This window comes from Gigantopelta aegis, chromosome 8, assembly GCF_016097555.1.
Source record: "Gigantopelta aegis isolate Gae_Host chromosome 8, Gae_host_genome, whole genome shotgun sequence".
Lineage (NCBI taxonomy): Eukaryota > Metazoa > Mollusca > Gastropoda > Neomphalida > Peltospiridae > Gigantopelta > Gigantopelta aegis.
Genome location: NC_054706.1, coordinates 20767488 through 20779564, shown reverse-complemented (window position 1 = coordinate 20779564; position 12077 = coordinate 20767488). Strand labels below are relative to the sequence as shown.

Here is a 12077-nt window from a genome sequence, read left to right as displayed (position 1 = left end):
ACAATGTGTTGTTAAACAATATTCCTTTCCTTTTCAAACAGAACACAGAAAATCACTTAACTGAAAAGGGCAGACATGAGTTCTAGTTCTCAACTGCTACTGGGCCAACATTAAAAACAAGACAAGCAGGAAGATTGTAAATTGAATGACAACCATCGATATTTGTTTTCCTGTTTACCATAAACTTCACCTATTAGTCGATCTCAGCTGTAACTTAAGTCCCTAATTTCAAGCCCTGACCTGTTGTAAGTCAACCGATATAAAAAAAGGCCTATAAAAAATTAAAACTACTAGTATTTATTTTCAGCAAATAAGAATTATGAATGACTCATATGTACAATATTTGAACAAAAGAAAATTATTTTATACTGTAACAATATTATAAGGTGGTTTTATAACACAGGTGGCTACTTAATCCAGGTGGGCTGTTTTAACAGGTTTGACTGTACATCAGTCTACTTCCACTATGTTAGCTCAGTAATATAGATATTTAACAATTCTATAAGATATAACTGAAGCGTAACAAGTTAATCGATTCACTGTCTGTTGGTTTTACCAGCGTGTTTTCCAGTTCTTAATTACATGATATGTTATACGCTTGATCAGCTTTACCCTTAATGTTATTCAATAGCAGTTCAATTAATGTAGGTATTTATTTTATTTTATTTTTTACATTACAGGATTACTGTTAGATATTTCTAGAGTTTTGTATTACATGTTTCAAGTTGTTTGCTTTCTTAGCAACACCATGTTGTCAGGAAAACATAATTTCCTACAGTGAAACCAGCATTATTGGTAAGACCTGTATCTTGAAATTGTCAAATTAATTCATCACTGTTGTCCTCTTAATTATTAACATTCCAAAAATTGTCTAAGTAAATTATTCCTTAAAGAAACTAAATGTACTGCAGTGTTGTTAGATAAATATTCCTTTCCTTTGTAGTTTATGAAAAATATTTATTGTGGTGGTATTGTATTCTTCAAATGCCCACAGTCAAACATTGTTATCCAGGCCTGTTAAGAATTGAAAATTTACATAATCTATTTATGGGTTATGCCAAATTAAATTTCAGTAACCCATTTCCTTATTGCATAACCTCTTACATCCTTGTAGAGGATGTCACACACTAAATGATTGTTCTTGCAAATTGTAGACATACGTAGCTATGGTATACAGACTGAAAAAGTCTTTAAAATTAAGTCATGTAGAATTTGGTATAAAACAAAGTGTATGAATAAACTTTGTTCCATGATGGCTGAAGATGTTTGTTTTCAAGCACCATAGATGAACAGTAATTAAACAATGTGTTGTTAAACAACATTCCTTTCCTTTTCAAACAGAACACAGAAAATCACTTAACTGAAAAGGGCAGACATGAGTTCTAGTTCTCCACTGCTACTGTGCCATCATTAAAAACAAGACAAACAGGAAGATTGTAAATTGAATGATTGTTTTATTTGCCTGCGGGTCATGTGGAACTATTTACCATTTGCACAAAATTTGTTCGGTGCTAAATGATATTTTGCTTGTCATCATAATTAAAATTCAGAGACGAAAACAACTGAATTAATATTAATAATGTTATACATTAAATTATTTAAAAAAAATAAAATTATAGTGATTTTATTTTATTATATGAAATGTTACATTAGTATATTATTTAGTGTTTTATATTATTTAGAAAATGGATATTTCAAAGAAAAAAGGTTACCCCTGGTACTCGGAAATAATTTGCATAACCCATTAATGGGTTATGCAAATTAATGTCCGATTTGTGCAGCCCTGTTAGAGGTCTGTTATCTCAACTGCTGTTATCTTTTAGGCCAGGATAACTCAGTGGTGGATTTAATGCGCCGCCCCCCACGCGCGCCCCCCCCCACCACCACCACCACCACCACCACCACCACCACGCGAAAAGAAGAAAAGTTGAGTCAGTTATATGTTTTTTTTTATGTTGAAATTCCGAGGAATCCCTTCAGGAACATTTGTGGCCCTCGGTCTCATGTCATTGGGACCCCCATAAATGGATTTTCTGTATCTGTTACTGTAACTTTTTTTACTGTAAAAAAAAAAAAAATTGTTTCGTGGTATACCATTATATCAAGCTGTTTGGTTCAGTCTCTTCAACATCAAGATAACAAAGTCTCACTATATTTTAAACTAAAATATTTGTGGGGTTTTTCTGTTTCAGTTTATCACTGACGGGTCGACATGTAAGTGCCTGTAAGGCCCCCGTCGAGGCAGCAGCTCTTATCTCTGATCAGGGCCATTCCGAGTACGCGTTCTTGGTAGAAGACATTTACGTGGAGGACGGGGTGTATGAGGAAATCATAGCCATCGATTATAAAGACATGTGAGTACTTTATGGAGGGTGTGAGGAAATCGTAGCCATCGATTATAAAGACATGTGAGTACTTTATGGAGGGTGTGAGGAAATCGTAGCCATCGATTATAAAGACATGTGAGTACTTTATGGGGTGTACGAGGAAATCATCGTAGCCATCGATTATAAAGACATGTGAGTACTTTATGGAGGGTGTGAGGAAATCATCGTAGCCATCGATTATAAAGACATGTGAGTACTTTATGGAGGGTGTGAGGAAATCGTAGCCATCGATTATAAAGACATGTGAGTACTTTATGGAGGGTGTGAGGAAATCGTAGCCATCGATTATAAAGACATGTGAGTACTTTATGGAGGGTGTGAGGAAATCGTAGCCATCGATTATAAAGACATGTGAGTACTTTATGGAGGGTGTGAGGAAATCGTAGCCATCGATTATAAAGACATGTGAGTACTTTATGGGGTGTACGAGGAAATCGTAGCCATCGATTATAAAGACATGTGAGTACTTTATGGAGGGTGTGAGGAAATCATAGCCATCGATTATAAAGACATGTGAGTACTTTATGGGGTGTACGAGGAAATCATAGCCATCGATTATAAAGACATGTGAGTACTTTATGGAGGGTGTGAGGAAATCATAGCCATCGATTATAAAGACATGTGAGTACTTTATGGAGGGTGTGAGGAAATCATAGCCATCGATTATAAAGACATGTGAGTACTTTATGGAGGGTGTGAGGAAATCATAGCCATCGATTATAAAGACATGTGAGTACTTTATGGAGGGTGTGAGGAAATCGTAGCCATCGATTATAAAGACATGTGAGTACTTTATGGAGGGTGTGAGGAAATCGTAGCCATCGATTATAAAGACATGTGAGTACTTTATGGAGGGTGTGAGGAAATCATAGCCATCGATTATAAAGACATATGAGTACTTTATGGAGGGTGTGAGGAAATCATAGCCATCGATTATAAAGACATGCGAGTACTTTATGGGGTGTACGAGGAAATCATAGCCATCGATTATAAAGACATATGAGTACTTTATGGAGGGTGTGAGGAAATCATAGCCATCGATTATAAAGACATGCGAGTACTTTATGGGGGTGTGAGGAAATCATAGCCATCGATTATAAAGACATGCGAGTACTTTATGGAGGGTGTGAGGAAATCATAGCCATCGATTATAAAGACATGCGAGTACTTTATGGAGGGTGTGAGGAAATCATAGCCATCGATTATAAAGACATGCGAGTACTTTATGGAGGGTGTGAGGAAATCATAGCCATCGATTATAAAGACATGCGAGTACTTTATGGGGGGTGTGAGGAAATCATAGCCATCGATTATAAAGACATGCGAGTACTTTATGGAGGGTGTGAGGAAATCATAGCCATCGATTATAAAGACATGCGAGTACTTTATGGAGGGTGTGAGGAAATCATAGCCATCGATTATAAAGACATGCGAGTACTTTATGGAGGGTGTGAGGAAATCATAGCCATCGATTATAAAGACATGCGAGTACTTTATGGAGGGTGTGAGGAAATCATAGCCATCGATTATAAAGACATGCGAGTACTTTATGGGGTGTACGAGGAAATCGTAGCCATCGATTATAAAGACATGCGAGTACTTTATGGAGGGTGTACGAGGAAATCGTAGCCATCGATTATAAAGACATGCGAGTACTTTATGGAGGGTGTGAGGAAATCGTAGCCATCGATTATAAAGACATGCGAGTACTTTATGGAGGGTGTGAGGAAATCGTAGCCATCGATTATAAAGACATGCGAGTACTTTATGGAGGGTGTGAGGAAATCGTAGCCATCGATTATAAAGACATGCGAGTACTTTATGGAGGGTGTGAGGAAATCATAGCCATCGATTATAAAGACATGCGAGTACTTTATGGAGGGTGTGAGGAAATCGTAGCCATCGATTATAAAGACATGCGAGTACTTTATGGAGGGTGTGAGGAAATCGTAGCCATCGATTATAAAGACATGCGAGTACTTTATGGAGGGTGTGAGGAAATCATAGCCATCGATTATAAAGACATGCGAGTACTTTATGGGGTGTACGAGGAAATCATAGCCATCGATTATAAAGACATGCGAGTACTTTATGGAGGGTGTGAGGAAATCGTAGCCATCGATTATAAAGACATGCGAGTACTTTATGGAGGGTGTGAGGAAATCGTAGCCATCGATTATAAAGACATGCGAGTACTTTATGGAGGGTGTGAGGAAATCGTAGCCATCGATTATAAAGACATGCGAGTACTTTATGGAGGGTGTGAGGAAATCGTAGCCATCGATTATAAAGACATGCGAGTACTTTATGGAGGGTGTGAGGAAATCGTAGCCATCGATTATAAAGACATGCGAGTACTTTATGGAGGGTGTGAGGAAATCGTAGCCATCGATTATAAAGACATGCGAGTACTTTATGGAGGGTGTGAGGAAATCGTAGCCATCGATTATAAAGACATGCGAGTACTTTATGGAGGGTGTGAGGAAATCGTAGCCATCGATTATAAAGACATGCGAGTACTTTATGGAGGGTGTGAGGAAATCGTAGCCATCGATTATAAAGACATGCGAGTACTTTATGGAGGGTGTGAGGAAATCGTAGCCATCGATTATAAAGACGTGAGTACTTTATGGAGGGTGTGAGGAAATCATAGCCATCGATTATAAAGACATGTGAGTACTTTATGGAGGGTGTGAGGAAATCATAGCCATCGATTATAAAGACATGTGAGTACTTTATGGGGTGTACGAGGAAATCATAGCCATCGATTATAAAGACATGTGAGTACTTTATGGGGTGTACGAGGAAATCATAGCCATCGATTATAAAGACATGTGAGTACTTTATGGGGTGTACGAGGAAATCATAGCCATCGATTATAAAGACATGTGAGTACTTTATGGGGTGTACGAGGAAATCATAGCCATCGATTATAAAGACATGTGAGTACTTTATGGAGGGTGTGAGGAAATCATAGCCATCGATTATAAAGACATGTGAGTACTTTATGGGGTGTACGAGGAAATCATAGCCATCAATTATAAAGACATGTAAGTACTTAATGGGGTGAATGAGGAAATCATAGCCATCAATTATAAAGACATGTCAGTACTTTATGGGGTGAATGAGGAAATCATAGCCATTGATTATAAAGACATGTGAGTACTTTATGTCCATATCTGCCAGTTATTAATTTTCAACATGTAGTTTGATTAATACATTTAATTAAATCTGTTTATAGAGATCCAGGATTTGCAATTTGTTTGTAAGATTTTTAGACTTTAATTTTCTTTATTAAATAATCTTTTTAATTCATGATAGTTGTCCCAGGTATTGTAAGATTGTGTTTCAAGCTACCTAAACTTAAAATTGCTTCTTGTACCATCATAGAAGTTAGGTAGTGTGCTACATATTTCCTCCACACTCCAACACCTCCGAAAATAGTTAGCTAAGGACTAGTTTAACATTTGATTTTTAGAAATAGAAAAGTTTGCAGATTTAAGCTGCCGGTCTTCAAGTTACCAAATGCAGATTGAAATTTAAATCTGGCAAAAATATTTCAATATTAAGTTGTCGGAAAGCTAATTAAATTTTTTTGTTTATTATTATTATTATTATTTTATATTATACTAATTAAAACAAGAATTTGGCTATATATTTTCTGACCAGATTCACAAAATTTACAAATAATTCTGCTGGTCCATCTGAGTTTTGATGAAGAAACTCAAAAGACATGTGAACTAACAATGACTATTGTCTACGTTGTTGTTTCAGTCACGAAGATCTAGACAACAAGAAGCAGATAACGCCCCGGCGGCGGCGAATTGGTTACCCACCCATTACTCCGAATGCCTGTCTCAAAGACAGCGTCACAAGTGCAGTGTTCGATTTCATGTGGCAAGAGGTAACACAATAATCGGGGAAATCGCATCACTTACTATACTTGATATGTGGTAGTACATCTAATATAGCCCTGTGGTAAAGTAGTGCAGTGTTCGATTTCATGTGGCAAGAGGTAACACAATAATCGGGGAAATCGCATCACTTACTATACTTAATATGTGGTAGTACATCTAATATAGCCCTGTGGTAAAGTAGTGCAGTGTTCGATTTCATGTGGCAAGAGGTAACACAATAATCGGGGAAATCGCATCACTTACTATACTTAATATGTGGTAGTACATCTAATATAGCCCTGTGGTAAAGTAGTGCAGTGTTCGATTTCATGTGGCAAGAGGTAACACAATAATCGGGGAAATCGCATCACTTACTATACTTAATATGTGGTAGTACATCTAATATAGCCCTGTGGAAAGTAGTGCAGTGTTCGATTTCATGTGGCAAGAGGTAACACAATAATCGGGGAAATCACATCACTTACTATACTTAATATGTGGTAGTACATCTAATATAGCCATGTGGTAAAGTAGTGCAGTGTTCGATTTCATGTGGCAAGAGGTAACACAATAATCATGGAAATCACATCACTTACTATACTTAATATGTGGTAGTACATCTAATATAGCCATGTGGTAAAGTAGTGCAGTGTTCGATTTCATGTGGCAAGAGGTAGCACAATAATCATTTACTATAAGTCACATCGTTACTTATATTCAACATTTACTTAGTCAGCCGTTACTTGATATTCAACATTTACTATAAGTCCAGTCAGCCGTTAATTGATATTCAACATTTACTATAAGTCCAGTCAGCCGTTACTTGATATTCAACATTTACTATAAGTCCAGACAGCCGTTACTTGATATTCAACATTTACTATAAGTCCAGTCAGCCGTTACATTATATTCAACATTTACTATAAGTCCAGCCAGCTGTTACTTGATATTCAACATTTACTATAAGTCCAGTCAGCCGTTACTTGATATTCAACATTTACTATAAGTCCAGTCAGCCGTTACTTGATATTCAACATTTACTATAAGTCCAGCCAGCCGTTACATTGATATTCAACATTTACTATAAGTCCAGTCAGCCGTTACTTTATATTTAAATCAGGTATGAATATATCACGTGCGGTCTTTTTGAAAAGAAATAATGTCAGTATTAGAATGATGTCATATTGCATATCCTTACATAATAATAAAGTAGTGCATGGCAATTTTGTTTTCAGAATGCTTGACTATTTTAAATGTAAAATTACTGTAACATTTTTTTGATAACTGAATTATCTGGCAATTTTGGAGCATCGTGTTGGTAAAAGTTATTAATTTACATGTAATTTGCAAAGTTACCAAATTCTGAAAGTATATGTGATCTGAAAAATATCACATATTATTTTATTGGATATTTTTGGCTTACATGTACATGTATTTTATGATAAATTATTTATGCCATACCAGATAATTTTGAAGAATAGTTACATGGTCTTTTGAAATATGTGGCTGCTTAGAAAAGGTGACTACTTGCATGTGTGTATAGGTTTGACTGCCAGTTAATCTTGATGTTAGCTCACACCACTGTGAAATATTCATCATGAGTATAGTCCCATGGTACTAAAAACATTGATTTGTCTGATTTTCAACTTAATTACATGTTTGTTTTTTAGATTATTTCTTGGATGAGGACAGTGATAAAAGAATTCTCTATTTTACTCGGTAAGTATTTAGGACACACCGATATGGCGAGATTTTATTCCATCTGTCCGTCTGTGAGTCTTAATTGGCACCAGGTTGCATGTAGGAACTTCAGTGGCTTTACAATTCAATACTTGAATGTTAACTTTATAATAAAGTAAAGTATAAAGCAGACTAAAAAACATGTTGCCAAGTTGTAGTCAAAAATCAGAAGATGACAGTACTTATGTTTTTATTTCCAATTAAAACTATTTCAATTTTATAAAAAATATTATAAATCCTGCCACACCTAGGTTATCATGATCTGTTTGTATTGTGTTTCAGAGTCCCAAGCCACACCACTAGGTTACCATGAACTGTCTGTATTGTGTTTCAGAGTCCAAGCTAAAACACTAGGTTATTATGAACTGTTTGTATTGTGTTTCAGAGTCCCAAGCCACACCACTAGGTTATCATGAAGTGTCTGTATTGTGTTTCAGAGTCCAAGCTTCATGGTGCCACACCACTAGGTTATCATGAAGTGTCTGTATTGTGTTTCAGAGTCCAAGCTTCATGGTGCCACACCTCTAGGTTATCATGAAGTGTTTGTCTTGTGTTTCAGAGTCCAAGCTTCATGGCCACACCACTGGGTTATCATGATCTGTTTGTATTGTGTTTCACAGTCCAAGCTTCATGGTGCCACACCACTGGGTTATCATGACCTGTTTGTATTGTGTTTCACAGTCCAAGCTTCATGGTGCCACACCGCTGGGTTATCATGACCTGTTTGTATTGTGTTTCAGAGTCCAAGCTTCATGGTGCCACACCGCTAGGTTATCATGAACTGTTTGTATTGTGTTTCAGAGTCCAAGCTTCATGGTGCCACACCGCTAGGTTATCATGAACTCTTTGTATTGTGTTTCAGAGTCCAAGCTTCATGGTGCCACACCGCTAGGTTATCATGAGCTGTTTGTATTGTGTTTCAGAGTCCAAGCTTCATGGTGCCACACCGCTAGGTTATCATGAACTGTTTGTATTGTGTTTCAGAGTCCAAGCTTCATGGTGCCACACCACTAGGTTATCCCTTACATGACCCGACTCCCTCATCTCGTGAACCATCATATGCACTACAGCACAGGGTACGTTCTCTACTTGTATCTAATCTCAGTGTCGAAAGGGCCAAATGTTTTCTGTAACGTTTGTTTTACTCCGACACCATATAACCGTAAACAAAATGTGTTGAGTGCGTCATTAAATAAAACATTTCCTTTTATCCTTCCTTCATTTGATTTACCGTAAATAAAATGTGTTGAGTGCATTGTGAAATAAAACATTTTACATTTTTTATCAAGACATTTTCTTATAAGGCCATAATAATCAAAAATGCTAGATTTCCATCCAAAAAAATTCCTTTTTTAAAAATATTTTTAGGTACTACCTTGGAAATATTCAAATACCATACATCGAGAAAAAAAATTGGAGGATTAGATTTTAAGAAATGGGGTTGGACCTTTATTCTCGGGATGGGTGGGGATAGAAATTTGGTATTCGTTTTATTATGGCCTAATAGAATATAATTATGATTAAATGTAATTGTTACATTTTTTTTTAAAGTTAAGATGTAGCAGAAATTGGTTACTCGGAAATCACTTTGTTTGTAGTGGTTTAATTTTCATGTAATTTGTGGACTAGTGGATTCAACAAACTTAAGAACACAAAGAGAATATAATACATGTATACAGTAATACGAAATTATGATGCAACCTTTTCGATCCACAAATTTAAATACTCAATGAAATTTGGGGTGGGATTTTTTTGGGCAAAATCATACAAATGTAAACCAATGGAAAAAAATATTTCCAATTACACCATATAGAAATATCAGCTAAAATAAAATTTTAAAAAGTTCTAAGAAATTCCTTTTCTGACTGGAACCTAATTATCTGTGTCTGACTTGTTCATTATTCGTCCGTTTCATTATCTGCCTATGTGTCTGACTGTCCGTATGTGTGTGTGTGTGTGTGTGTGTCCGTCTGTCTGTCCGACTGTATGTCTATGCATCTGTCTGTGTGTGTATGTGTCTGTCCGTCCATCAGTCTGTCAGTATCTGTCTGTCTGTTCGTCTGTCCGTCTGTCCATCTGTCTATGTGTACAGTTTATGTTCTTGTTTTCCAGCAGCATCAGCTCTACCCTTTACAGCGAGCTCACACACATCTAGGAGGCAGCACTGACAACCAGAAATCATTTGAGGATCTCTTGCACATTTCTCCCATAGCTCTCAAGGATCGACATGTACCCATGTAAGTATACACTGGCTGGTAAACATGTTGCAAATTCTAAAAACAATTGGGGAATTTTATTTTTAATTTGGTGAAATAATTACAAATAATAATTGATGTTTTGTTACAAACTAACTGGTTTTCTGCATTTTGAAGTTTAACAGATAATTTGGTGACATTTTCTCCTCACCCATAGCTAGCCCTGTAATTCTGCATGCAGGATCTTCCGTTTTGTTATGTACATGAAGTATGTGGCCCTGACAGTTCATGTTGCTGTTCAGCAGTGCTGGTGTCAGCCTTTATTTTGCCGATGTATATTATCGTGACAAGAAATTACTTTTGCCACATTTTCATTTCAACTTATTTTCGTGCTTATATCCAATTAAGGTTCAAACACGTTGTCCTGGGCACACACCTCGGCTATCTGGGCTGTCTGCTCAAAACAGTGGGTTAGTTGTTAGTTGGTTAGCGGTTAGTGAGAGAGAAGAGGGTGTAGTGGCCTTACACCTACCCATTGAGCCCTTAAAAACTCACTCTGGGTTGGAGTCGGTACCGGGCTGCGAACCCTGTACCTACCAGCCTGTAGTCCTATGGCTTAACCACTGCTCCACTGAGGCCGGTTCTTTTTCCACATATTTTGTTTTTGTTTGGCAGAGGCAATTTTTGAAATTACTGTCAAATCATTTATTTATTGTTATGTGGTAGATATTAAAGCAATTTCATCTTCAAAGATGTAACCCCAACCACTGCAGTTGCCCACGGCAACCGGCAATGCCGTGCAGTTTTTAATTCTCAACAGCACTTTTTTGCATTAGACTGTATTCAGGTGGGTTTTTTCAGTGACATGTTTTTCTTGCTGTGGACATTTTCTTAATTTCAGGGGTTTGCACCCCACCCACCTACTCCACACACATCTTGTTATAGTTGTTTCTGAAATATCAGTAAATGTTGATCATAACATCAAAGATTATGGTAGCCCCTTTCCCATGGCTAGTGATATTCAATGTTAGGCTAGTAAATAACTGCTGTTGCCATGCCCAATGGCTATTGATTTTTTTTTGGGCGGGGGGGGGGGGGGGGGGGGGGGGGGGGGGTCAAATGTTGCAGTTAAGTAATTTGTAAATATGAATATCCTGCCCTCACCCCAACCCCTCAATGTTAGTGTTTTAAGCTCTTTCCCTCTTTAGGTGACATATCTGATAATTACTATTATTTAGTAAAATTGTATTAACTTAAAGTAAAGTAGGGCTAGTGAATTTTTAATTGTGGCTAGTTAATGTTTTAAATCACTGATCCCATGGCTAGTGGATTTTATAAAAATTCTAGAAGCTCTGCATAACATTAAAAAAAAAGTCGTAAAAAACACACCTTATCTGCTGTTTTCATCTCCCTAATGAGGTGGCATTCTCAAATAACACTTAAATATTAATGTCTCTTCATAATTGACTCTCGTGTACTTTGAGAGGATTGATCGTACGAGAACATGATAGTTTGCTTCATCATTTATTCATCAACACATACACATATATCATTTCTCTGCTGCCTATCTGTAGCCCACTTCTTCGACAAGACCGATATATGCATTTAAACTGCAGCCTTTTTGATATTTATAACAAATTTATTCTTTAGAGTTTATTTAAATCAGCATTTTTGTCAAATCTAGACAATATTCTGTTTTGTCTTGAGATTGTGTTTTAGAAAACTAAACTTACATGTAATACCATATTCTACATTAGTTTTATAAAACAGTTGGGGTTTTTTGTATTGCTTTTATTTAAAAAAGCACAACAAATGTGAGACGTGGGTTTTATCCTTTTTATGCAATACATGGTAGTTGA

General features: G+C 36.6%; 1 protein-coding gene across 5 annotated transcripts in view; it reads left to right on the top strand.

Moving 5' to 3' along the window:
• LOC121378193 (protein FAM149B1-like) overlaps nucleotides 1-12077 on the top strand; it is a 125193-nt gene that overhangs the window by 95163 nt on the left and 17953 nt on the right. For 4 of the 5 annotated variants that reach the window (XM_041506271.1, XM_041506267.1, XM_041506270.1 and 1 more), the window contains exons 6-10: nucleotides 2193-2354; nucleotides 6162-6291; nucleotides 7954-8002; nucleotides 9008-9099; nucleotides 10136-10260. In XM_041506271.1, coding sequence (XP_041362205.1) covers nucleotides 2193-2354; nucleotides 6162-6291; nucleotides 7954-8002; nucleotides 9008-9099; nucleotides 10136-10260 — 558 coding nt within the window. The remainder of the gene's footprint in view (nucleotides 1-2192; nucleotides 2355-6161; nucleotides 6292-7953; nucleotides 8003-9007; nucleotides 9100-10135; nucleotides 10261-12077) is intronic. The other variant, XM_041506268.1, reaches the window with a different exon arrangement.